General features: G+C 38.9%; 1 protein-coding gene across 7 annotated transcripts in view; it reads left to right on the forward strand.

The window, feature by feature from the left end:
- Positions 1-27,400, forward strand: part of CCSER2 (coiled-coil serine rich protein 2) — a 160,671-nt gene that overhangs the window by 85,296 nt on the left and 47,975 nt on the right. For all 7 annotated transcript variants that reach the window (XR_004346138.1, XM_032607899.1, XM_032607902.1 and 4 more), the window contains one exon: positions 12,345-12,540. Coding sequence is in view for 6 of the 7 variants with exons in the window: in XM_032607899.1 (XP_032463790.1) it covers positions 12,345-12,540 (196 nt within the window). In the remaining variant the exon portion in view is untranslated. The remainder of the gene's footprint in view (positions 1-12,344; positions 12,541-27,400) is intronic.

Raw genomic sequence — 27,400 nt, forward strand, 5'->3', positions numbered from 1 at the left:
ACGAACCCGTGTCCCCTGCATCGGCAGGCAGACGCTCAACCACTGCGCCACCAGGGAAGCCCTAATGTATCATTTAAAGCTTGTGTTTCCTTATTTCTTTTCTTTTCTTTCTTTTTTTTTTTTTTGCGGTACACGGGCCTCTCACTGTTGTGGCCTCTCCCGTTGTGGAGCACAGGCTCTTGACGCGCAGGCTCAGTGGCCATGGCTCACAGGCCCAGCCGCTCCATGACATGTGGGAACTTCCCGGACCGGGGCACGAACCCGTGTCCCCTGCATCGGCAGGCGGACTCTCAACCACTGTGCCACCAGGGAAGCCCTCCTTATTTATTTTCATTTTGGATGATCTGTCCATTGGTGAAAGTGGGGTGTTAAAGTCCCCTACTATGAATGTTTTACTGTCGATTTCCCCTTTTATGGCTGTTAGTATTTGCCTTATGTATTGAGGTGCTCCTATGTTGGGTGTGTAAATATTTACAATTGTTATGTCTTCTTCTTGGATTGATCCCTTGATCATTATGTAGTGTCCTTCTTTGTCTCTTCTAATAGTCTTTATTTTAAAGTGTATTTTGTCTGATATAAGAATTGCTACTCCAGAGTTCTTTTGGTTTCCATTTGCATGGAATATCTTTTTCCATCCCCTTACTTTCAGTCTGTATGTGTCTCTAGGTCTGAAGTGGGTCTCTTGTAGACAGCAAATATATGGGTCTTGTTTTTGTATCCATTCAGCCAGTCTGTGTCTTTTGGTTGGAGCATTTAATCCATTTACATTTAAGGTAATTATCGATATGTATGTTCCTATTCCCATTTTCTTAATTGTTTTGGGTTCGTTATTATAGGTCTTTTCCTTCTCTTGCCTAGAGAAGTTCTTTAAGCATTTGTTGTAAAGCTGGTGTGGTGGTGCTGAACTCTCTCAGCTTTTGCTTGTCTGTAAAGGTTTTAATTTCTCCATCAAGTCTCAATGAGATCCTTGCTGGGTTGAGTAATCTTGGTTGCAGGTTTTTGTCCTTCATCACTTTAAATATGTCCTGCCACTTCCTTCTGGCCTGCAGAGTTTCTGCTGAAAAATCAGCTGTTAACCTTATGGGGATTCCCTTGTGTGTTATTTTTCCCTTGCTGCTTTTAATATATTTTCTTTGTATTTAATTTTTGACAGTTTGATTAATATGTGTCTTGGCGTGTTTCTCCTTGGATTTATCCTGTATGGGACTCTCTGTGCTTCCTGGACTTGACTAACTATTTCCTTTCCCATATTAGGGAAGTTTTCAACTATAATCTCTTCAAATATTTTCTCAGTCCCTTTTTTTTTCCTCTTCTTCTTCTGGAACCCCTATAATTTGAATGTTGGTGCGTTTAATGTTGTCCCAGAGGTCTCTGAGACTGTCCTTAGGTCTTTTCATTCTTTTTTCTTTATTCTGCTCTCCAGTAGTTATTTCCACTATTTTATCTTCCAGGTCACTTATCCATTCTTTTGCCTCAGTTATTCTGCTATTGATACCATCTAGAGTATTTCTAATTTCACTTATTGTGTTGTTCATCGTTGCTTGTTTCATCTTTAGTTCTTCTAGGTCCTTGTTAAATGTTTCTTGCATTTTGTCTATTCTATTTCCAAGATTTTGGATCATCTTTACTATCATTATTCTGAATTCTTTTTCAGGTAGACTGCCTATTTCCTCTTCATTTGTTAGGTCTGGTGGGTTTTTATGTTGCTCCTTCATCTGCTTTGTGTTTTTCTGTCTTCTCATTTTGCTTATCTTACTGTGTTTGGGGTCTCCTTTCTGCAGGCTGCAGGTTCGTAGTTCCCGTTGTGTTTGGTGTCTGTCCCCAGTGGCTAAAGTTGGTTCAGTGGGTTGTGTAGGCTTCCTTGTGGAGGGGACTAGTGCCTGTGTTCTGGTGGATGTGGCTGGATCTTGTCTTTCCGGTGGGCAGGTCCACGTCTGGTGGTGTGTTTTCGGGTGTCTGTGGACTTATTATGATTTTAGGCAGCCTCTCTGCTAATGGGTGGGGTTGTGTTCCTGTCTTGCTAGTTGTTTCGCATAGGGTGTCCAGCACTGTAGCTTGCTGCTCGTTGAGTGAAGCTGGGTGCTGGTGTTGAGATGGAGATCTCTGGGAGATTTTCGCTATTTGATATTATGTGGAGCTGGGAGGTCTCTTGTGGACCAGTGTCCTGAAGTTGGCTCTCCCACCTCAGAGGCACAGCACTGACTCCTGGCTGCAGCTCCAAGGGCCTTTCATCCACATGGCTCAGAATAAAAGGGAGAAAAAGTAGAAAGAAAGAAAGAGAGAGAGAGAGAGGGAGGGAGGAAGCGAGAGACAGGAGGAGGGAGGGAGGAAGAAAAGAAAGAGGATAAAAGATAAAATAAAATAAAGTTATTAAAATAAAAAATAATTATTAAGAAAAAATTAAAACAAAAAACGGACGGATAGAACCCTAGGACAAGTGGTGAAAGCAAATCTTTACAGACAAAATCTCACAGAGAAGCATACACATACACACTCACAAAAAGAGGAAAAGGGGAAAAAATAATAAATCTTGCTCTCAAAGTCCACCTCCTCAGTTTGGGATGATTCGTTGTCTATTCATGTATTCCACAGATGCAGGGTACATCAAGTTGATTGTGGAGCTTTAATCCATTGCTTCTGAGGCTGCTGGGAGAGATTTCCCTTTCTCTTCTTTGTTTGCACAGCTCCCGGGGCTCAGCTTTGGATTTGGTCCTGCCTCTGCGTGTAGGTCATCTGAGGCCGTCTGTTCTTCGCTTAGACAGGATGGGGTTAAAGGAGCAGCTGCTTCGGGGACTCTGGCTCCCTCAGGCTGCGGGGGAGGGAGGGGCACGGATACGGGGCGAACCTGCAGCAGCAGAGGCCGACGGGACGTTTCACCAGCCTGAGGCGTGCTGTACGTTCTCCCGGGGAAGTTGTCCCTGGATCCCGGGACCCTTGCAGTGGCGGGCTGCACAGACTCCCGGGTGGGGCAGTGTGGATAGTGACCTGTGCTTGCACACAGGATTCTTGGTGGCGGCAGCAGCAGCCTTAGCGTCTCATGCCCGTCTCTGGGGTCCGTGCTGTTAGCCGCGGCTCGCACGCGTCCCTGGAGCTCCTTTAAGCAGCGCTCTTAATCCCGTCCTCGCGCACCAGGAAACAAAGAAGGAAGAAAAAGTCTCTTGCCTTTTCGGCAGGTCCAGACTTTTCCTGGGACTCCCTCCTGGCTAGCCGTGGTGCACTAACCCCCTGCAGGCTGTTTTCATGCCGGAAACCCCAGTGCTCTCCCTGTGCTCCAACTGAAGCCCGAGCCTCAGCTCCCAGCCCCACCCACCCGGGCTGGTGAGTGCGGGTCGGCACCGATCCTCTGTGCGGGAATCTCTGCGCTTTGCCCTCCGCACGCTTGTTGTTGTGCTCTCCTCCGCGGCTGCGGCTGCGGCTGCGGCTGCGGCTGCGGCTGCGGCTCCGGCTCCGAAGCTCCCCCCCCTCCGCCACCCGCAGTCTCCACCCGTGAAGGGGCTTCCTAGTGTGTGGAAACCTTTTATCATTCACAGCTCCCTCCCACTGGTGCAGTTCCCGTCCCTATTCTTTTGTCTCTGTTTATTCTTTTTTCTTTTGCCCTACCTAGTTACGTGGGGAGTTTCTTGCCTTTTGGGAGGTCTGTGGTCTGCCAGCGTTCAGTAGGTGTTCTGTAGGAGCTGTTCCACGTGTAGATGTATTTCTGGTGTATCTGTGGGGGGAAGGTGATCTCCTGCGTCTTACTCTTCCGCCATCTTCCCGATTCCCCCCTCTTTTAACGTTTTTGATCCCTATGCTTTCTGATGAAAAATCAGCTTTTAATCTTATTGAGCATGTCTTCTACATAATAAATCATTTTTTTCTTTAAGGAATTTTGCCTTTTTTAAAAATTTATTTATTTATTTATTTATTTATGGTTGTGTTGGCTCTTCGTTTCTGTGCGAGGACTTTTTCTAGTTGCGGCAAGTAGGGGCCACTCCTCATCACGGTGCGCGGGCCTCTCACTATTGCGGCCTCTCTTGTTGCGGAGCGCAGGCTCAGCAATTGTGGCTCACGGGGCCAGTTACTCTGGGGTATGTGGGATCCCCCAGCCCAGGGCTTGAACCCGTGTCCCCTGCATTGGCAGGCAGATTCTCAACCACTGCGCCACCAGGGAATCCCATAAATCACTTTTTCTTGCTGTGTCAGGATTCACTTTTTCTTTGGCTTTTGACAGTTTAACTATGATGTGTCTCTCTTTTGGTTATGATGTATCATATTTTGGAGTTTGTTGAGCTAATGATTAGAAAGCGATTTCCTTAAATGCCTGTCACCAGTAAGTTTCGCAGCCTTTTGCCAAGGGGCTCTGTGTGTGTGTGTGTGTGTTCAGGGGTGCCTTCAGCAACCTGATAAGCAGATTGCAGCACTTTCTTAGCCTTCATTTCCTGCTTGCTCAGAGGCTCAAGGTTAGCAAAAGGTGAAGGATTAAGACCTTCTCAGGTATTTCCTTGGCTTTCACATGTGTATGGCCATCTCTATGCCCAGGAATATATTGGAGCTTTCCAAGACTCCTGTGTACATCTCATTCCTCAGGTTTTCCTTTTAAGTTTTTTGGTCACCTTCTTGTTTGTTCCAAGTGGTATTGCCATCTTAGGCAGCTGAGAATTTAAACAATTGCCACTGATTTTTTTTTGTTTGTTTTTTAAAAACAAATGTACTAGAGATAAGGCTGTTCCCCCTGAGGGAGCTCTGAATGAGGCCAAATAAAACAACTGCTGAGAATGGGCCTTTTCTAGGGAGGTGCCATTTAGGTCAAATAGTAACAATTCTCTAGAAATGGTGCTTTTTGGAGAGTTCCAATCCCAGTTTACCTCCCATCCCAGCCCCTAGAGATTGCTGAATTTCACAGCTATTGTACTTGTAAAGCTTTTGTTTTTCAAGCCAACACAGAGCTAGGAAGATAGGCAGGGAAATAGAATAAATTAAAATGTCACAGAGTTTGTTCTTCTCACGAGATTCAGCTGGTTTTTTTCAGTAAGTGCTCTTCAGTTGTTGCAAGCGATTCCAGAGCTCTGAAAAAGTTTTGACAAATTTGCCAGTATTCTCAGAGCTTTTATGGAGGAGTGGATTTTTGAGATCTTTTATTCTGCCATTCTGTAAGTACTTCCTTCTTTTCCTTTTGTCATGGATTTTTTTTTAATTGCCTTATTTTTAGAGCAGTTTTAGGTTTACAGAAATTTTGAGCAGAAAGTACAGGGAGTTCTCATATATTCCTTCACCACTTATGCACAGTTTCTCTTACTAACATCTTGCATTAGTGTGGAATATTTGTTACAATTAATGAGTCAATGTTGATACATTATTATTAACTAAAATTCATAGTTTATACTAGGTTTCATTTTAAATGCCTTGAACCAATAAGTTGTGTGTACATTCTGTGGACTTTGACAAATGCATAATGATGTATATCTACCATTACTGTATCATACAGAAGAATTCTACTGCCCTTGAAACCCCACATCCTCCATCTATTCATCCCTTTCTTCTCCTCCCTATCCCTACCCCCTGGCAACACTACTGACAAGCACTGATCTTTTTACTGTCTCCATAGCTTTGCCTTTTAAACAGAATGCCATATAGTTGGAAACAGAATGTAGCCTTTTCAGATTGGCTGTTTTTAGCAATACGTGTTTAAGGTTCCTCTGTGTCTTTCCATGGCTTTATATCACTAAAGAACAGTGATTTCTTTTTACTAAATAAAAGTCCATTGTATGGATAAACTGCAGTTTGTTTATCCATTCACCTACTGAAGGACTTCTTGATTACTTCCAGATATAGCAATTATGAATAAAGCTGCTCTAAACATTTATGTGGGTAAGTTTTCAAGTCATTTTGGTAAATACCAAGAAGCACGATTGCAGGGTCATATAGTAAGGGTATGTTTAGTTTGGTAAGAAACTGCCGTGGCTGTACATTTTGCATTTCCTCCAGCAATGAGTGAGAGCTCCTGTTGATATACATCCTTGTCAGCATTTGGTGTTGTGTTGTGGATTTTAACTGTTCTAATCGGTGTGTAGTGACATCTCATTGTTGTTTTAATTTGCAATTCTCTAATCATATGATGTTGAGCATTTTTTTCTTATACTTATTTGCCATCTGTGTATCTTCTTAGTGACGTGTCTGTTTAGATCTTTTGCTTATTTTTAAATTGGGTTATCTGTTTTCTTATTGAATTTTTTTTTTTTTTTTTTGTGGTACATGGGCCTCTCACTGCTGTGGCCTCTCCCGTTGCGGAGCACAGGCTCCGGACGCGCAGGCTCAGCGGCCATGGCTCACGGGCCCAGCCGCTCCGCAGCATGTGGGATCTTCCCGGACCGGGGCATGAACCCGTGTCCCCTGCATCGGCAGGCGGACTCTCAACCACTGCGCCACCAGGGAAGCCCAGTCTTATTGAATTTTAAGAGTTCTTTATATATTTTAGATACCAGTCCTTTGTCAGATACATATTTTACAAATATTTTCTCCAGCCTGTGGTTTGCCTTTTTATTCTCCTAATGATGTTTTTCACAGAGCAGACGTTTTTAATTTTATGCAGTACAGCTAGTCAATCTTTTCTTTCATGTGTTGTACTTTTTGTGTCATATCTAAAAACTTATTGCCAGGGTCACCTGGATTTTATTCGTTGTTATTTTGTAGTTTTACATTTAGGTCTTTAATCCATGTTTAGTTAATTTTTGTGGAAGGTGTGAATGTCTAATTGTTCTAGTACTATTTATTGAAAAGTCTGTCCTCTCTCCTTTGAATTGCCATTCATTGCTCCTTTACCATACATATGTATGGGTGTATTTTGGACCCTCTATTCTGTTCCACTGATCTGTTTTTTTGTACCACAGTCTTGATTACTGTCACTTGATAGAGTAAATCTGTAAGTCAGATAGTGTCAGTATTCTGACTTTCTTCTTCAGTGTTGTATTGGTTATTCTGGGTCTTTTGCCTTTTCATATAAACTTTAGAATCATTTTGTTGCTACCCACAAAATAACTTGCTGGGATTTTAATTGAGATTATGTTGAATCTAGCATTAAAAAAATGTAACCAAGAAGTTAAAAATACATATGTTTAACTTTTAATATACAACTTTTATTAATGGTGAGAAAAGAAACAAAGGTTTTGTGAAGTCAAACTGTGACTCAGATTAGGAAATAAATAAGGAAGAAAAATCTCAATCTCTCTCTGTCTCTCTATGTCTCTCTCATTACACACACACACACACACACACACACACACACACAATCTCCATTCACCAGTCTAACCTATGAATCACAAATCTTAAGATTTGCGCAAAAATCACACATCTTAGTAATCAAGAAGCTCTGATAGTAGTGGTGAAGAATATAAATATATGGATAGAGCCATATAATTTGGGGAGATTACTTTAAAACTGCAATAAGTGATTATGTAGCAATGTGATTATTAGGTGTGTGGGTTGAATCTCAGGTGCTGCTACTGTATATGGATTAAGTTTGAATTGGTTTTAAAAAAGCTTATTTCTTAAAAATTCCTTTTTGTAGTTATTCTGATCATGTTGTTTTTCTTGTTGATTTTATTGGCTGTACTTAATAGAACAATGTTAAATAATGTTAATGATAGTGGGCATTTCATTCTTATGCTTCTGTAACCACTGAAATAATTTTTGCCTTCATCCATACCTGTATTGGTTCAATTCTTCGTATCCACTAGCCGTCTTGGCCTATGATTGGCCACATAGGTTCTGCCTTTGCACACACACTGCCAACCTTCCAGTGTTTTGCCCAAAGCAGCTTGGAGTCTTTTGTTGCTTTCATGATCTAATATCCCTACTAGAAGTCCATGATTGTTAAAATTTGTACAAAAGTACAAATTTATGTCTGTTAACCTAACACGAGGTATTTTTCCAGTAATTCCTTTTTTTTAACATCTTTATTGGAGTATAATTGCTTTACAGTGGTGTGTTTGTTTCTGCTTTATAACAGAGTGAATCAGCTATACATATACATATATCCCCATATCCCCTCCCTCTTGTGTCTCCCTCCCACCCTCCCTATCCCACCCCTCTAGGGGGTCACAAAGCACTGAGCTGATCTCCCTGTGCTATGCGGCTGCTTCCCACTAGCTATCTGTTTTATATTTGGTAGAATATGTAAGTCCATGCCACTCTCTCACTTTGTCCCAGCTTACCCTTCCCCCTCCCCGTGTCCTCAAGTCCATTCTCTATGGCTGCATCTTTATTCCTGTCCTGCCCCCAGGTTCTTCAGAACCTTTTTTTTTTTTTTTTTAAGATTCCATATATATGTGTTAGCATACACTATTTGTTTTTCTCTTTCTGACTTACTTCACTCTGTATGACAGAATCTAGGCCCATCCACCTCACTACAAATAATTCAAATTTAATTTCTTTTTATGGCTGAGTAATATTCCATTGTATATATGTGCTACATCTTCTTTATCCATTCATCTGTCGATGGACACTTAGGTTGCTTCCCTGTCCTGGCTATTGTAAATAGTGCTGCAGTGAACATTGTGGTACATGACTCTTTTTGAATTATGGTTTTCTCAGGGTATATGCCCAGTAGTGGGATTGCTGGGTCATATGGTAGTTCTACTTTTAGTTTTTTTAGGAACCTCCATCCAGTAATTCCTCTTTTGTCTCATGTTTTTACCTCTCATTCTGTTTCACAGGTTCAGGTTTTCCTATGTGAACTGCATCATCTCAGAATGTGAAATTTCAAAATCTTCATTATCTTTCATTATCTTATTTTGTTTCTTCTCCTGTTTTAACAGTGTCCTTTTATTTTCTGAAAATAACTTCTGTTATGTATTTGCTTTCTGTTTCATTTTTGTCTTCTTCTGCCTCTGAGCCTTCTCAATTATATTCATTTTTTCCAGCAACCTTAAAATGGCCCTCATTGAGATATTATGTTATTCCAGCTTATTGTCATATGGTTTAGCAACAAATATACACATAGATATAAAGCATTGTGTCAATATTTATCAATTGTTGAATCTAGGCGAGGGGTATATGGCATTATAGTATTCTTTTGACATTTATGTTAGAAAAAAATTTCAATATAGAGAAGTTAGAAATTATTGATAATAATAATACATAGTAATTGGTTTTTATTTAACAATTATTGTAAGTCAAGCACCATTCCAAGCATTCTAACATATATTATTACCTCATTTAATCCTTATACCAACCTAATGAGATAAATACTGTTATCCCCATTTTACAGCTCAGGAAAATGAAGCATAGATAAAGTGACTTGCCCTGTGTGTTATATAGCTAGTGAGTGACAGAGCTGAGATTTGAGCTCAGATAATCTGTGCATTAATTGAATAATATAAAAATGAATAAGTCCCTGTTTTCAAGTTATCATCAAGTGAGAGGTGATATTTATGCAGATTTCTTTCACTTATGCTGTGAAAGAAGTTAAGCGTCATAAAACAGTTTTATCTAGTTAAGGGGCATCAGGACTAGGAGAAGATGTAAGTTTAGTTTTGGGTCTCATGGTGGAGGTATTTGAAATGCAGCCTAAGGCATATGAACTTTATTTGGTAGGCACTGGACAACACTGAGAACTAAAGAAACTATGGCCCGAAGATATTAAGTTTTTTTTGTTGTTGTTGTTTTTGTTTTTGTGGTACGCGGGCCTCTCACCGCTGCGGCCTCTCCCGTTGCGGAGCACAGGCTCCAGACGCGCAGGCTCAGCGGCCATGTCTCACGGGCCCAGCCTCTCCACGGCATGTGGGATCCTCCCGGACCAGGGCACGAACCTGCGTCCCCTGCATCGGCAGGCGGACTCTCAACCACTGCGCCACCAGGGAAGCCCGATATTAAGTATTTTTAATAGCTAGTTACTGTCAGCCAAGATATAAACTTCAATCCTAGGCCAGAGCTGTCTCTTTTGTATACTATTGTGGCTTTTCTAGATGCCAGTTCTTTGTCCCCATATTCAGTTAGTGATCAAGGCCTGTTGACACTTCCTTTGAAATGTTTTTAATTCGTTAGTCCCTTGTATGTGGTTCATATTTATGCCTAAACCTAATATAAGCCATTATTGTATTCCTGATTCTCATGCTGTAGACTACAGACCAGTTTTCTTCAGTCTCTTCCCTCTCTGCTTTTTCTCTTACTTACCTGGTAAAATAAAAAGTAATTTTAATTTGATTATTATCAGGAACTTTTTTAACATGACTGCTTACAGATTATAATTTTAAAGTAGTGCTTTTTCATGTCACAGCTAAAGAATTTTAGAATCTCAGAGATGGAAGCTTAAAAAGAAAAACCAACCTAGTGGTTAAAATTCATACTTGTTACTCATTCAATAAAAACAACAACAAAAATAAACAAACAAAAAGTCGTTTCTGACAGAAAAAAGAAGACACAGTCTGTGTCTTCATGGAGTTTGTCATTCGGCATGGATTGGAAATGAATGCAATGTATTGTGGCAAGTACTGTGATGGAGTCCAGCAGAAGGCTCTATGAGGACACCTATGGAAGTACCAAGTGCTGTTTTAGGGGATTAAGGAAGCTTTCCCTGAGGAAGAGCTAACTAATTTAAATTGAAGAGGAGTTTTCATTCTCCAGATCAAGTGTGCAGTGGAGGGCAGAATGGGTAGATTGGCCAAGAGTACAGAGAGGTTGAGGACATGGGTTTGGAGATGAGGGTGATTGTCATGTGCTTTGGCTGTCTCAGGAAATTGGCTATGAATTAAGAAGTCAGTCTGAGGGAGGCAGGTATATTGAGGGATGAAGCTGAAGAATAAATTGTATTCAGGCTGTCTGTAGTCTCATAAGCCATGTATAAGAGTCTCCTTGTCCCTGAAAAACATGTACTTTTGTGCCATTTATTTTCATTTTCTTTTTCTAGAAAACTTTACCTTTCATTTCAGTCCAACTCAAACCTCACACTTTATAGTTCATCCCAGCTTCTTTCCTACCCAAGAAAATTTCCCAAAGTATGTCAGCTTTTTCTCCAAAACCATAACTCTTGTCTCTACTATTCATTTGCCAGGTGGTTCTATCTTTTTGTCTTACTATTAAAAAATTTTTTCATCACTTTGTGTATAGCTTCTCTATTCAGTTATGGATGATAAATTCTTACTAATAATTGATCAGTACTTGAAATTCAATAATTCAACTATATTTTGAATCTGTAAAAATAAAACAATTAAAGTAAAGAAATTCTTATCTATGGATCAGCAATTTAAAGGTTCTTAAAAATCTCTTCTTTGGTTAAAAGAAAAATCAGGCCTGAAATCAAGTATGAGAAGTAGCTTCAGAGAAAAATAATCTTATGAAAACCAAGCTCATATTGAATATTTGAGAATTTAGAGATTTGGGAATATTTGTTAAAAGCTAGAAAATTTAATAGAAACTGTATTTCTACTTTTGAAATTTAATGCATCCATGAATTTAACTTTAATCCTAATATGTTAATGTAGCCGTTATATTGGAGAGAATACTTTTTCAATGTATTACTTTAAATGTTGAGATTTCACACATATAACAAGTTATTGTCTTAAAAACCACCTGGAATTATGTGTAATGTGAACGCAGTAATTTTTAAATTGCTATAGCTATGACTTCCGGTTAAAACATTGTGTTTTTCACGTCCGTGAAACACATTATTCCTAGTTGTGTTGGTTTTTTTCCCCTCTTATTCAGCATGTATGTTATTGCATGAAACTAAAGGGAAGCTTAAATTTTTTTAGAGTAGAATTTTTTTAAGGCAGTTTAAGATTAGGAAATATGTGGTATGTATAAGACTTTTGTGAAACCTTGTTTAATCTTTATTGGAAAAGATGGTTTATCAACAATGTAAAAACAAAAGGATAACAGTGTATCTGTCTTAACTGTCTGCTGGCACTTTGAGGACATAGGAGTCCAGGGGTGTGTCCAAACTGGGAATTAATGAGGGTAGAATAGTGATGCAGCTAAAAAAGATGTGAAGTTTAAGAGGGTAATTAAAATTAGAAGCTAAAGATCAGACTATCAGTGCAGAAAAGTAAAATAAGTATAATTGTTTCCAGGAAAGGCCTTTCCTCAAAGGTTTTTGTTTCTACTCTAGTTCCTAAGGAATAAGATTTACTTAACCAATGTGTAAAATACACAAGAGGAGGGAGTGCAGATGATAATTGTGTTAATGACAACTAGGACTGATTGAACTTTTCAGTGGAAACAAATTCAGTATCTGAAGTGAGTAAAAGTCAAAGGTTTTGTGATAATGATAAATGATTTATAATAATCACTGTAATAATTTTATAACCTTTATTTCTTTCTGAAATTATATTGTATATCTTTTCCCTCCAACTCTTCCCCTGCCCTTCCAGAGGCTCTCCCTATAGAGAATCTCCTTTGGGCCATTTTGAAAGCTATGGAGGGACCCCCTTTTTCCAGGCTCAGAAGATGTTTGTAGATGTACCAGAAAATACAGTGATACTGGATGAGATGACCCTCCGGCACATGGTTCAGGATTGCACCGCTGTAAAAACTCAGTTACTCAAACTGAAACGGCTGCTGCATCAGGTTAGTATGTAGTGAACATTTTCAGCTCTGATATTTTGAATTGCAAAATGGATTGACTTTACTTTTTTTTTAAAGTATAGGTGAATTTCTAATGTCTACTTAGATTTGTAGAGAAATAATGGTTTAAATAGTACATAATAGGAACTTCTCTGAGAGGAAAAAAATGTGTGATTTTGCATGGTGGTCTCAATACAGTCCCCAGCATTTATGAGCTATGTAATATTTGGTAAACTCTCTGCTTGTTTCCTCGTTTTTATAGTACCTACATTGTAAGTATGTTGAGAGAGTTAGAGTTAGTAGTTGTAAATTGAGTGATTTAATACCTGAAACATAGTAGGTGTTCAGTCCTCAGTGGCTGCTACTATAATTTCAGCTAAGTGAGAAATAAGGAATAGCAATTTACATAATCATATAATTTCACTTTTATTTGAAACCTTCATGTTTAATCATGCCCAGTCTTTTCATTTTTTTTGGAGAAAAGCTAGATGATATGGTTGTCCAAAGACACATGGTGAGCTGATGGTAGAACCTGGCTTCTGATTCAATAGCACTTTCTTTGTTTGAACAGAGCACATACAGACAAAGTCCAATGCAAAGCAGAAAGCTAAGGAATAAAATACTAATTTTAAATTGGGAATATATTTTGTTTAGTTTTAAATCTATGTTTGTATTTTGTAGACTGGGCAAGTTTAACTTAAAATTATCGTTGAGAAAGAACAGTCTGGATTTTCTTCTCAGTTTACATTCTGAGTTACCTTCCTCAGGATTGTATATTCTAACTTCTTATGATCAGGGACCAAGTCTTAGAATTTCCGGTGGCCATCAAAACCATCTGGCGGCCATCAAAACCATCTAGCAGCCATCAAGATAGATACTCAGTAAAGGCTATTTGAAGTGAACTGTGGCTCCTCTGTTAGTAGCTACAATTAGTGTGAATATCCTGTTAGTCATGTAAATTGTTTTATATTACTCGATTGTGGATTCTCTGGACTATTCTCCATTCTTTCTTTCTTTCTTTCTTTCTTTATTTTTTGCTCGATTCTTTTTTTTTTAAAAAAAGTTATTTATTTATATTTTTGGCTGTGTTGGGTCTTTGTTGCTGCGTGCAGGCTTTCTTTAGTTGCAGTGAGAGGGGGTTATTCTTTGTTGCGGTGTGCGGGCCTCATTGCGGTGGCTTCTCTTGTTGCGCAGCATGGACTCTAGGCGTGCGGGCTTCAGCAGTTGTGGCTTACAGGCTCTAGAGTGCAGGCTCAGTAGTTGTGGTGCATGGGCTTACTTGCTCCACAGTATGTGGGATCCTCCTGGATCAGGGATCAAACCGTGTCCCCTGCGCCAACAGGCGGATTTTTAACCACTGTGCCACCAGGGAAGTCCCTATTCTTCTCCATTCAAAAAGGTAGATATTTAACTACCTTTTGAAAAGACACTTTTCTGTGCTAAGGCCGGGAGCAAGAAAGTGGAGGATCCTTTTCGGATCTGAGGTTCTTGTACTCCTCTCGAGGCAGAAAGAGATTCAGTGATTGAAACACCCAGACATAAAGCTTACAACTTAGTTTAACTGTAACTAGGATATAGATTCTCTTCGTAGTATTTCTCTTCTTGCTGGTTCTGGGAGAAGATTTTCTGTCAGGAGCTTCAGAGACAAAGGAAAGAGAAGGTAGAAAAGGTGGTAAATAGCTAAAATATGTTAAATATCTACTTGGAGTTAGTCATTTTACTAGCTTTACCACATAGCCTCTTTTGTGTCTGGGTGTATTGCCCTGAAACATGAAGCATGATTGAATATCATCTAATTAAGACCAGGCCACCTCTAATAATGAGTAAAGTAGCATAATTCAGGAAAGAATAGGTGAATTGGTAACCAACCATAGATACCATAAGAATAGAAGACTGTTCTTTGAGACACTTTATGAAAAACTGAATATCTTAATGGCTCTTTTCTGTCATTATGGCCTCTGAAATTTTAGATAGTACACATTGATCAGATTGACTTTATCCTTTGTTCATGTAGTGAAAACAAATTATGAGAAGAAAATTGTCTTTTTAAGACATCTTTAAAGTTTCCCAAAATGCTAATAGAAGATAAAAGCTGAATTAGTCCAATATTTTGTATAATTGCCTCTTTTATTTTTTGGCTGCATTGGGTCTTTGTTGCTGTGCATGGGCTTCCTCTAGTTGTGGCGAGCGGGGGCTACTCCTCATGGCGGTGTGTGGGCTTCTTGTTACGGTGGCTTCTCTTTGGTGTGGGGCACAGGCTCTAGGCACATGGGCTTCAGCAGTTGTGGCTCGCGGGCTCCATAGCGCAGGCTCAGCAGCTGTGGCACATGGGCTTAGTTGCTCCGCGGCATGTGGGATCTTCCTGGGCCAGGACTTGAACCCGTGTCCCCTGCATTGGCAGGCAGATTCTCAACCACTGCGCCACCAGGAAAGTCCAATTGCCTCTTAATGTTACTAAATTTTAATTTAGTAACATTAAAATTTAATGTTACTAAATTTTAAAAACTTCAGTGTAATACATATACATGGCTTAAAAAAATCACATAGTATAGAGAGGCTTAATGAAAAAACAGTATTTCTGTCCCTCTCCCCACTTCAGTCAGCCTTTTCTAATCTGAACAGGTTACTATCTGAAGCTTCTTTAGAACTATCATACAGGGACTTCTTTTGTCATATTCTGGGATTTCAGCCGTTATTTCCTGGATAACATATCTTCTTTTTTCTTAGCTTACTTCCTTATTTAGCTGGAGTATATCCTTAATTTACTTCCTAAGAGAGGGCAAATGGGTGGGAAATTTTTTTAAATTAATGTGTCACTGAAAATCTCTTTTTATCTACTCTCACATTTAATTGATACTAATAGTTTGGCAGGGATGGAGTAGTTTGGCTGGGATAGAAGTGAGTTTTTCCTTAGAAATTTGAAGGCATTGCTTTTCTAAGATCCAGTTTAGCCACTGAGAAAAGTCTACTACATTCTAATCCATTTTACATTTTGTTTTGTCTGTTTTTAATCTCTCTGGGAGATTTTTAGTCTTTTATTTATGGCATTCTGCAGTTTCACAGTGATATCCTGGGATTTTTTTGTTTGTTTGTTTTCCACTTAATGTATGGGTAATTAGTGAGCTTTTGAAGATTCATGTAGTGTGAAATTTTCTTAAGTCATTTCTATGATTATTTTCTTTACCCTGTTTTCTGTTTCTTTCTGGAATTCTTGGTAGTCAAAACTAGAACTTACGAATTTTCAGTCTTTTTTCTTGCATATTTTCCTTTTCTTTGAGTTTGATTATGTTTCTGGTATATTTCCTCAACTTCATATTCCAGCTCCCTGTTTCTGTTGAATTATCTTGGCAATTGTATTTCCAGTTTCCAAGAACTCTTTATTGTATACCTTTCCTTATTCATATCTCAGTTCTTATTTTGTCAGTAAACTATATTAAGTAGCTTGTTTCTGTTCTTTTTTGTTAAGATTTCTCAGGTTCCCTACATTATTATCTCTTTCTAAATGGTCATTTTGTTCTTTGTGTTTATTTTAGTTTCTCTGTTGGAATATTTCTTTAGATGTCTAATGATTCTTTGTTGTTTATTAATATTTAAGAGTGAGGGGGGAAAAAGTTGGTTCAGGACTCTTTATACATGGGCTGGGCTTGTCAACTGGCTGGCTTCATTACAGTGATGGATGGATGTCAGTGGACCCTCAGTACTTCCTAAGTAGAGGATTTTTCCTTCTGAGGTTTTGCTACAGTTTCCACAGAGAAGAAACCTCTGATTTTTTTATTTTGCTTGGAGTAGAGTTAGAAGTCACCTTTGCATTTTGTAGACTTCCCTTTAGTATCTATTACCAGTCTGAAGGAATTGCTTTTGTGTTAGTCTGGGTTCTCCAGAGAAAAAAGAAGCAATAGTGTGTGTGTGTGTGTGTGTGTGTGTGTGTGTGTGTGTGTGTGTATTTATCTATCTACATGTACACACACATGTAATATATGAAGAGGTTTATTATAAGGATTTGGCCCACATAATTATAGAGGCTGAGAAATCCCAAGATCTGTAGTTGTTAGGCTGGAAACTCAGGAGACGGATGATAAAGTTCTAGACTGATTCTGAAGACCTAAGAACCAGGAGAGTCAATGGTGTAAGTTCAGAATCCAAAAGCCAGTGTCCCAGCTCAGACAGTCAGATGGAGAGAATGTGAATTCTCCCTCACTCCACCTTTTCTTCTACTCAGTCCCTCAGCAGATTGGATAAGGCCCACCCACATTCGGGAGGCATTCTTTAAGTCCACATTGATGGTAGTTTTGGCAGAAGCATTGCAAGTGTGGGAAATGAATCATATCCAGAGTAAGGACAATAAGGACAAAACACTGCTTCCATAATGGAAGTGGTCCAGTGTAATCAACGTGCTACCAGATAGCTGGCCGATCATCCAGGGGATGGTGCCATATCAGGCTCAGTGTTGATCTCTGCTGCTGGCAGGTAAGGCACTAAGCAGTGACTGTAGCCAGGTGGGCCATGTTGCTGAGTCCATGCATAATCTCCATCCCTGCCACTGTGGCTGTTTTGTTCATGAGCCTATTGGATGATAATAGGGGTGGCTGGGAAAGAGGCTGACTGGTATCCACAGAATGGGTCATCCTATCCACTTGATTATTAAAATCCTCCTCTACTGAGGTCACCCTTTGGTGAGCATTTACATGAGACACAAATACCTTCATATTTTTTGCCTATTCAGAGATATCTATCCACATATATATCTTCCCCAGATTCCCTTGTCACCAATTTTTCACTCATATTCCTTCCAACTCCTGACCTGTCAAACCATTGGTCGCAGCCCATGAATTGGTATATAACTGTACCATTTTTCCTTCTAAGCAAAGTGAACAACTAGATTTACTGCTTGAAGTTGCCCACTGGGAGGATTTTCCTTTACCACTGTCTTTCTGGGGTGTCCCAGAAAGGGACTGTAGTGTTGTAGCTGTCCACTTTCAGCTGTTGTCTGCATGCTGTACAGAACTGTCTGTAGACCAGACCTGAGTCTTCTCTTCCTCTATCAGCTGGTTATAGGGAATTCCCCATGAGGCCATAGTACAGGCTGAGAGAGAAAGGCTGTAGCAGGAGTAGGGATCATGGGCGTTTGGGCCACTTTTTCATGTAACTTACTTGTATCATCCGGGTCTGCTTGGGACTGATCACATATATACCACTTCCATTTGATGATGGAATATTGCTGTACACACGCAACTTCATGGCTTTGTGTGTCAGATGATACTAGTTCATGATGGGCAGCTCAGGTTAAACATTTAGTCACTGTTGAGATCCAGTAGCAGAACAAGAGCTGTTTCTCAAAAGGAGAATCGTTATTTGCAGAGGATGGATGGATTTTGCTCCACAATCCTAAGGGCCTACAGTGAGAGTCACCAGTGGAGGCCTGCTAAAGTCTCCAAACAGCATCCATATCTGCCACTGTCACTTCAATACCAGGGGATCAGCTGGATCATGTGACCCAAGTGACAGAGCAGCTTGCACAGCAGCCTGGACCTGTTGCAGAGTCTTCTGGGCCCTACTCAAAACTAGCAGCTATTCCAGTCACTTGGTAAATGAGCTGAAATAACACATCCAAATGAAGAATATATTGTATTCAAAAGCCAAAGAGGTCCACTAGACATTGTACATCTTTTTTTTGGTTGTAAGAAGATCCAGATTCAACAGCTTATACTTTATACCTTAGAAGGGATATCTTGACATGCCCATGGTCCCCACCCATGGTCCCCACTCCTGCTACACTGCCTTCTTTCTCTACCAGCAGTTGTTTATATTCCTTTTGTGTTTCTGGTAGTAACGGTAAATTGATGATTAGCAGTGCTATTCAAAGTAACTTGTACATGAAGTTTCTGTTCCTGGTCCACTAGAGTTAAAGTAGCTCTTGCCAGAACAGACATCAACACATTTCATCCTTCTTCCACAAATTCTTGCTACCAGGGAAAAAAATTGAGCCAAATTAAACAGTATGTTTACTGACTACTTGATTTATATTCTGGTCCAAGCTTTTTACTGTGTCATAGACAGGAAACAGTTTGTGGACCAGAACTGTTCTGCAAATCAAACTGTGAATAACACTGGTGTAAGATACTGTCCTTACCTGTAAAAGAGACATGAAGGGAATGAAAAAGATGTGCAACCAAATGTTACATCAGAGGTATATTTATGTAGTATGCAATAGAGAAAATGCCCTGGGAATGGAGATGAAGAGATTCACCATATGCCATTTTAGAGACATTGATATTTTGCTTCCTGAAAATTGAGTGTATCAGGTGAAGAATTCTGGGGAGATCAGTGGAGTTGGCACGTGCAAAGGCATAAGTTCTTAGGAGCTGCATTGACTGAGGGAAAACCCACAAGTACTAAGATACTCAACAAGGAGAAAACCAGAAAAATCAGGGCTCACTTGGTACACTTTGAGGTGACTATTAATACAACTTCTTACTCTAAAAAAGTTTATTAATGGGAAATCATTAAGCACTTACGCTGCATTTATAGTAGGATATATATTTCAGTAACTAAAGAGATCCTTCATGAAAGATAATTCATCTCTGCTAAAGAGTGCCAGCAAATGAATGTAGAACGTGTGATACAATTAGAGAAACATCATTTTACAAACCCTAATGAAATTCCGTAAATGAAATTTATGCCGAGATTATTGTTGTTACAACCATTAGGTGAAAGAGTGATGCTTTCCCAGACAATTCATATAGTGCCAAAGTAACATTGTATAACTTACTTTATGGTTGCAAGAGAAAAACACATAAGTGTTCATTGGAGAGATCAAATTGCCATCACCCTAATCCAGTGATTAGTTTTCCCATCACTACTGAGTTGCATTAACCAGATAGTGTGTATCTTCTCATGTGATACACAGAATTATGTTTAATATATGCTAGGCAAAAATATTTAATTTTAATTCCTCAAGTCATTATTTACAGCTTCCTTTTTATAGGGGAAACAAATGATAGAAGATTAAGAAAGGAAGGAACCAAAGAAATTCAAATGGTTGAAAATTCTGTAGGAGAGATAGTGATGTCACTTCAGCTAATTAGTGTCCTAAAAATTTAGTACAGGGAGGTGACAGTGCTACCTTAAAAGGAATTTAAGAGACAGCTAGATGCAATGTGAAATTATGAATTGGATACTGGTTGGACAGATAACTATAGAGGACATTTTGGGTCAGTTGGAGAAATTTGACTATGGCCTATGTATTAGATGAGGTGGAATTTTACTGAAATGGAAAGATTGTTGACTGAAGAAAAGCAGGTTATAAAACAGTATGTGCATTATGATCATATATCTTTATCTCTGTATATCTGTATACCTATATCTCCAGAAGAGTATGCACTAAGGCGGTAAGTGATGATACCTGGGAGGTGAGAATGTGATCTTTTTTTTTTAATTTACATTTTCTAATTCCTGATTTTCTACAATATATATTTACTGTTTTGGAAAAAATAAAAGGCTATTGAAAAAGTATGTGTCCTACTTAAAGATTAGTTATAAATTGGATATGGTTAAAATGTAGAGTATTAGGGAAGAGGCAGGAATGATAAATAGGCTTAGGGCAGATTGTAAAGGGTCTGTGTACCACAGAAGGAGCTTGGGCATTATTCTGTAGGCAGTAATAAGCTGGGATTAGTGACATGGCCAAATTGGTCTTTTAAAAATATTACTTGAAGGGATCTGTGGAAAATGAATAGCAGAGAGAGTGACTTAACTCATAATATTTAGGCGGCTGTTGAGGACATCCAGGTTTTAGCTTAAAGTTTTTAAAAAGTCTTCTCTTTCCTGTATGTCTTACAGAGTTGTATGTAAAAATTTTATATAGTGGTCATACATTTCATACTGGGCATTCTTCTAGGTTCTGTAATGTATATTATCTCTAGTTCTTGAAAAGTGGGTGATACTGGTTTCATCTCACAGTTGAAGAAGTTGAGACTCAGAGAGCTAATTATTGATAAAACCGGAGTTTTTACCCCAGTCTATATGGACTCCAAGGCCTGCTGCACACAGTGGCATTCTAGGAGATACCCTGGGGTACAACAGGAAGAGGAGAGTGTGAAGGCAGCCTCTAGCACTCTCCTCACCATCGCCTTGCATCCCTTCAGCCAAACCCAGAACAATGGTTTATTAAATAGGCCTCTGTATTTAAGAGTTCACTTGAACAAAGTTCTCAGTGCACACAAATAAAATTTAAAAATTGTAAACAATTGTGTTTAGTCTTGATCTATTTTTTGTTTTTGTTAATGCAACTCAAGGGTACTTCACAATTTAAACAGCGCCTTTGTGAACTTTATTTTCTTTCTCAGTAACTGTGGGATAGGGAGGATGGCAGTGATCCTATTTTAATGGTCAGAAAACTGAGACTCCCAGATTTATTGTGTTTCTCAAGGTCACCTGGTTGCATACTAATGCAGAATGTATTTTAAACCCAAGGCTTTTGAAATATTTTAGCATAGTACTTCTCATATTGTATTACCTAATTTAGAGAATTTTAAATAAGAATTTTTGATCCTGATCTGAAGACAAGGGCACATACAGAATAAAAAAATTTTTAGTGGTGTCTTATTTCCTTACTTTAATTCTGTACTTCCTGTTTCAACCACTTGAAGCATAATATGCACATAGAGAAGGGTACAATTCATAAATGTCTATCTCAGTCAGTTTTCACAAACTGAAAATACCCATGGACTCAGCACCCAGCAAGAAAAAGAACATTACCAGGACCCCAGAACAGAAGCCTCTTTCAGTCATTAACCTGCATTTCTAGTGGTGACTATCTGATTTCTGAAAACATAGATGAGTTTGTCTGTGTTTGAACTTTACATAAATGAAGGGAATGTATTATATTTCCTTTTTGTGTGTGGCTCCTTTTGCTCAATATTATATTTGTGAATTATTTCATTTTTTTCATTTGTTCTTATTGCTATAGAGTATTACATGATGTGAATATACCGCAATTTATTTCATTTGTTCTACAGTTGATAGGCACTTAGGCAGTTTTTGGCTATTATGAATAGAGCTGCTACATTATTCTGGTATATGTCTTTTGGTGAACATACGTGTGCATTTTTGTTTGGTATATACCTGTGAGTGGTTCAGCTTTAGTAGATACTGTAAAACGGTTTTCCAGAGTGGTATACTCATCCATTTTCTTCACTCTCATTTCATTATTTTTCCTGTATGCTTTTATCGTATTATCACATTGAGCATCTCTTTTGACCTTGGAGTAAGAAATGAAATATCTAAGGTGGAGTAATGGGAAGAATATGATGGTATCTTTTTCTGACATTTTTCTTTGGGATTGCAAAATATTTGATCCTGATGATTCATACCCTGTCTACCTTTTTTTGGGGATAAAAATAAAGAGGTATATAGTAGTGTTTTATGAACTGTCAAGTATGATACACAAATGTTTTGTTTTATTATTTCCTCTCAGCTCCAGTGTTGAGAATAAAACCAGTAACTTGTCCCTCACATAATTCTCTTGTCTGTCTACCTGTTTCTGCCTCTGACTCTTTCTCTCTGTTCCTGTGTCTCTATCTCTCTGTCTCTGTATGGGGGGGAGTGGATGCATGGGTGCAGTGGCAGGTGGATGAAATATTTACAGCAGCAGCATCCTGGGAGGGTGCACTAAGAGTTGAGGAGCTGCTGAATGATTGCCACTTGGTGGCAGAGAACTATAGAAAAGTCAGGGAACTTATGCTTCTCTATCCCCAGACTTTTCTCTTCATTCCAGGAGAAATAAGTTTATGAAATATACATAAAAAGAGCATATACAACATAAGGGTACACCTTAATGAATAATGTGAAACAGGTTTGTACTCACCACCCAGGTTAAGGAACGAGACATTAGGAAGCTCCCTATGTGGTCCTTCCTGATTGTAGTGCCTTCCCTTTCCAGAATCTAGTATTTCGCCCTTGCTTTTTCTGTTAATTTTTAACTGTCTCTGTTTGTGTCCTCATGAATATTATTTTTGCCTCTTTCAGAACTTTATATAAATGAAATTATACTGTAAGTATTTCTCTGTGAATTGCTTCTACCATTCAGCATTTTCTTTAAGGTTCTTTCGTATTTACGTTTAATTCTGCTTCATTAATTTTCATTTTTGCACTGTCTCTGTGAACAATTTCATTCTCCACTTTATTCCTGATGTCCATTTTGTTTCTTTCCAGTTTTGTTTGGTTTTTTTTTTGCCATGACAAATAATGTTGATATGAACTTTTCCTGGTATACTTGTGTGAAAATTCTTCTGGAGTAACTAACTAGGAGTGGAATTTCTGAATCATGGGGCATAGAAATATTCCACCCTACAAATACCAAACTATTTTCCAAAATTGTTCAATCTGTTTCACTCCCTTCAAGTAATAGATGCTTTTTCTTCCATTGTTCTACATCTGAGCAACACTTCGTATTATCACACTTCTTAATTTTTGTCATGTGGTGGGAATCTAGTGATATTTAGTTGTGGCTTTATTCTGCATTTCAAAATGAGGAAATCAACATTGACACATTACTACCATTTAATCCTTAGAGCCTGTTCACCATTTGTCCTGGTAGTGTCCTTTATAGCAGAAGCAGAAAGATCCAGTTTAGAATCACACATTGCTTTTAGCTGTCATGTTTCTGTAGATGTCTTCAAACTGTAGTACTTCCTCAGTTTTCTCTTGACTTTGATGACCTTAATATACTTACTCTTTTGACCAATTCTCTTGATTATAACCAACTTCTCACCACCTGCCCTGTGCAGTTGCCCTCCTCATCCCTCTAAGATTCTGAATCCCCATGCCTGGCTGCTCACCTGTGTACACCTTCCTCACCCTACTTGGGCTCTGACTCCTTGTCAGCCCCATGGGTTCTGACACCCCACACCAGTCTCCTCCTCCTGTGGATGCCTCTTCACTCTGCTTGGGCTTGATGCCACGTGTCAGTTGATGCCTGCACGTGGATGCCCTCTTAGCCCTCCTTGGGTCTGACACCTGGCACTGGGCCTTTTCCTGCATAAGTGCCCTATTCATGCTGCTTGAGTTCTGGTAGCCCTCTCCAGGCCCTCCTGTGGGAGTACACCCACCCCACTCAGCTTAGACTCTGACAGCCCAGACCAGGCTTCCCCTGTGTGCATGCACCCTCCTCATTCTATTCAGGTTTGACACTGGAATCTTTCTTCCCCCATGCTTTCTGTGGATGCCCTTTTTACTCCTTTGAGCTCTGACTTGCCTTGGTAAGCTGATCCCCTGCAGGGACATGTTTCTCAACCCAGTTAGACTCTGAAACCCTATGCTGGGCTCTCGTTTTGGGTGGAGACTTATCTTTTGTTGTCTCACCTGATGGCTTATTCAGGAAGATAAAGGAAAGTGAGGAGGAAGAGGAAGCAAATTTTTAAAAATTTATTGACTTTATCAAGGTAGAATTTGCATTCAAGTAAAGTGTACCCATTTTAAGTATGCAGCTGGAGTTTTGATGAATAGACACAGTTGTGAAACCCCCAGCCCCACCATCAAGGTATAGAACACTGCTGTTGCTGCTGATGTTCTCTCATGTCCCTTTGGAGTCAGTCTTCTCTCAAACCTGGCCCAGACAGCCATTGCTCTGCTTTCTGTTACTAAAGCTTTGTCCTTTCTAGAATTTCATCTAAAAGCTTTGTCTTCTTCTAGACCATCCAATGTGTGCTTTTTTTTGTTGCTGGATTTTTTTACTCACCATAATGGCTTTGATACTCATCTGTGTTTTGTGAGTTTCAGTACATTCCTTTTTATTGTTGAATAGCATTCCATTATACATGTATGCACCACAATTTTATTTTTATCCATTTACCCATTGATAGACATTTGAGTTGTTTTTAGTTTTGGGTTAATTGGGGTAATGTCGAATCTCTAGAATAATGATGAAAGTTAATAATAATAGATGTATTCAAAAAATTAGAATTTGAATTTAGGCCATTTTCCCCACTTGTTTGTTGTGGATAAATTATCTTGGATAAATTAAATTACTTAAATTTCCTATGCCTAGACTTCCTCATAAAAGAAATAGAGATTATAATAGCTCCTATCTCAGGACTGTTATAAAGAAAGCATGAGGAAATTCAGATAAAGTGCTAAGCATAGTGTCTGATGCATAGAAAGCAGTTAATAAGTAAGTGTTAGTTGTTATTTTACTGACAATAGAAACATCAACAAAGGTAAAAATGTGAAAGTTTTTTAATTGCTTGCATTGCTTACAGTTTTATGTAGCTGCCCAAAAAGCTAATTCCATTTACTTTAGTATCCATGTATTGTTATTTCATCATTCAGTATACTTTATTAAGCACTTGTTGAGTATCAAGGATTGTGGTAGTAATGAAGATAAAAAGAAAGAAGACATAATCCTTCCCTATATCTAGTGCATTGTTCTTAAAACTACATATTACAAATGGTTAGTGGGTTTTGAAATAAATTTTGTCCATCATAGCTAGACTTTTTTCCTAATAAAGTAGAATGGTATAGAAACTATTAGGGGGCATTACGTACACATGATAAGGACAGATATTGTTTTGTGAAACTTGTTTTTAGTGTGATATTTGTATCTCTCTGTCTACCGTCCATCTATCCATCCACCATCTTTTTTAGACACATGCGTGCAAACATATACACACATGCATGCACACATATTCAGGTATATATGTACACGGTTATGATGTAAAATGTATTCCTTATTGTGGGACATGGCCCAAAAAAAAACCCTGCTCCAACAGGTAAACAGTACTATACTCAAGACTTCAAGGATAATAAATCAAAGATTTAAATTGGAAATAATGAAATAACCACTGCATCAATAAAACATTAAATCATCAATAAATCTGAGAGATGTTTGTGATGTTTTATAAAGAACCCTGCAAAACTTTGTATAAAAGATTTAGATAAAATACCGATACTTATATTCTATAGGGAGGCTAAATATTATAAAAGTTATCTTAATCCATGGATATTAATGTAGTAATCAAGACTACCTTATAGTCTAGGAGAACATACGAGTATTAAATAACTGTAAGAATGATGTGTTGGCGTGTCACACTGACTTGACATCCAGGCTCCCTGGGATCAGTCTCTAGGTCCAACCCATGTAGGAATAGACTGGGCCATATGCAAGAACTTCTGGGGGACACACTGTACTGTTAGGGTCCGTCCAGCTCCTAAACAGAGTTGCTAATTCCCCTGAAGCTGGATTTCATGGGAACTCCTTAGCCTTTCTCTCCGAGGCATTGCCAGGGAGTCTAGTCCATGAGAGGCACATGGGAGACCTCTGTCTCCCACGGTGGGGGTGTGAGGAGTGGGTGTTGGGTGGCTGGGAAGAACGATGTGTTTGAAAGAGCAAAGATAAGATACAATCTGAGTGTGTGATTGGAGCCCGTAGTTCTTCCTGGTACTATTGGTAGATGTAATACAATTTCAGCCAAAATCACAACAGTTTTATTCTGGGGATTAATCAAAATGACTACAAAATTGTTAACACCAAAGTGTAAGATTTGTGTACATTAAGAAAGACAAAAAGAAGGAGGGAAAAACCCTTTAGAGCAGGTTATAATATTGACACAAATAGAAACACAGAGCAGTGGAAGAGAATAGAAAACCCAGAAATATGTGCTGAAGTATGTACTAAAATCAGTTGGACACAGAAGGGTTTTGAAATAAATGTTGAGAAAAACTCAGTAGTATAGAAGGAATTATTTAATTTCTTGTTTTATATTATAGTAAACTCAGGTGGTTTGAAGAGTTACATTTTTTTTTTTTGCGGTACGCGGGCCTCTCACTGTTGTGGCCTCTCCCGTTGTGGCAGGCTCCGGACGCACAGGCTCAGCAGCCATGGCTCACGGGCACAGCCGCTCCGCGGCATGTGGGATCTTCCTGGACCGGGGCACGAACCCGTGTCCCCTGCATCGGCAGGTGGACTCTCAACCACTGCGCCACCAGGGAAGCCCTAAATATTTTTTTTTTAATGTAGAAAAATTAGAAGAAATCTACAACTAATATTTTTAAGTGACAAAAGAAACCTATAGAAAAGGATATCCTGAGTCAGATATGTACAAATTAAACAATTAGGTTTAATAAAAAAAAAAGTTTAAACAGAAGATATTTGTAAGTAAGGTTTGCTTAGAATATTACAGACTTTACCCATATATAACAATGTTCTAGTCAATTTGAATGCCGGGGAGAGTTTTCTGTTTTGAAAATGTCTTTGCCCCAAACCATCTGTGAGGATCAACTCATCTTTGAAACACTTATTGAAAATCAGGCTTTGTGACTCCATATGTTTAAAATCTTTCCAAATGTAGCTTGAATCATTAGATTTTAAGTCCCATAGGTGAATTACAGTATTACTCAAAGAACTCTTCTCAGTGCACACATTCTGTGATGTGATGTTCATCCATATATACTTTTGTTTTTTTAAAAAGTGACTTTTGAAAAGAAAATGAAAAAAATCTCTCCTCTTCCTCTACTCCCTTTCCTAGGATGCCTCTTGTGATTGTGTTGTAGCATATCTGAAACACAAGGCAGTTTTGTTGACATCACTGATGCTGCTTGTCAGCAGAGATTGGTCAGTGCTGCCAAACCTTTTGGTTAGTCATTTCAAGTGTCCATGTCCATTGCAACTGCTCTGGAACTCATAGGAAGATCCCAGTTTTTGCAAACTCATGGAAGAACCACTTGGGTAAGATGGAGTTTGTTATACGGTTTTCCAACAAGTTAATATGTGAAGAGTTTAATATTAGAACAAAAGTTTACCTTTCTGCTTTGTCAAAAAGAAAAGTGGAAGATCATGGACATCTTCCTCTTAGGACGGAGGAAGGTT

This window comes from Phocoena sinus, chromosome 16 (assembly GCF_008692025.1).
Source record: "Phocoena sinus isolate mPhoSin1 chromosome 16, mPhoSin1.pri, whole genome shotgun sequence".
Lineage (NCBI taxonomy): Eukaryota > Metazoa > Chordata > Mammalia > Artiodactyla > Phocoenidae > Phocoena > Phocoena sinus.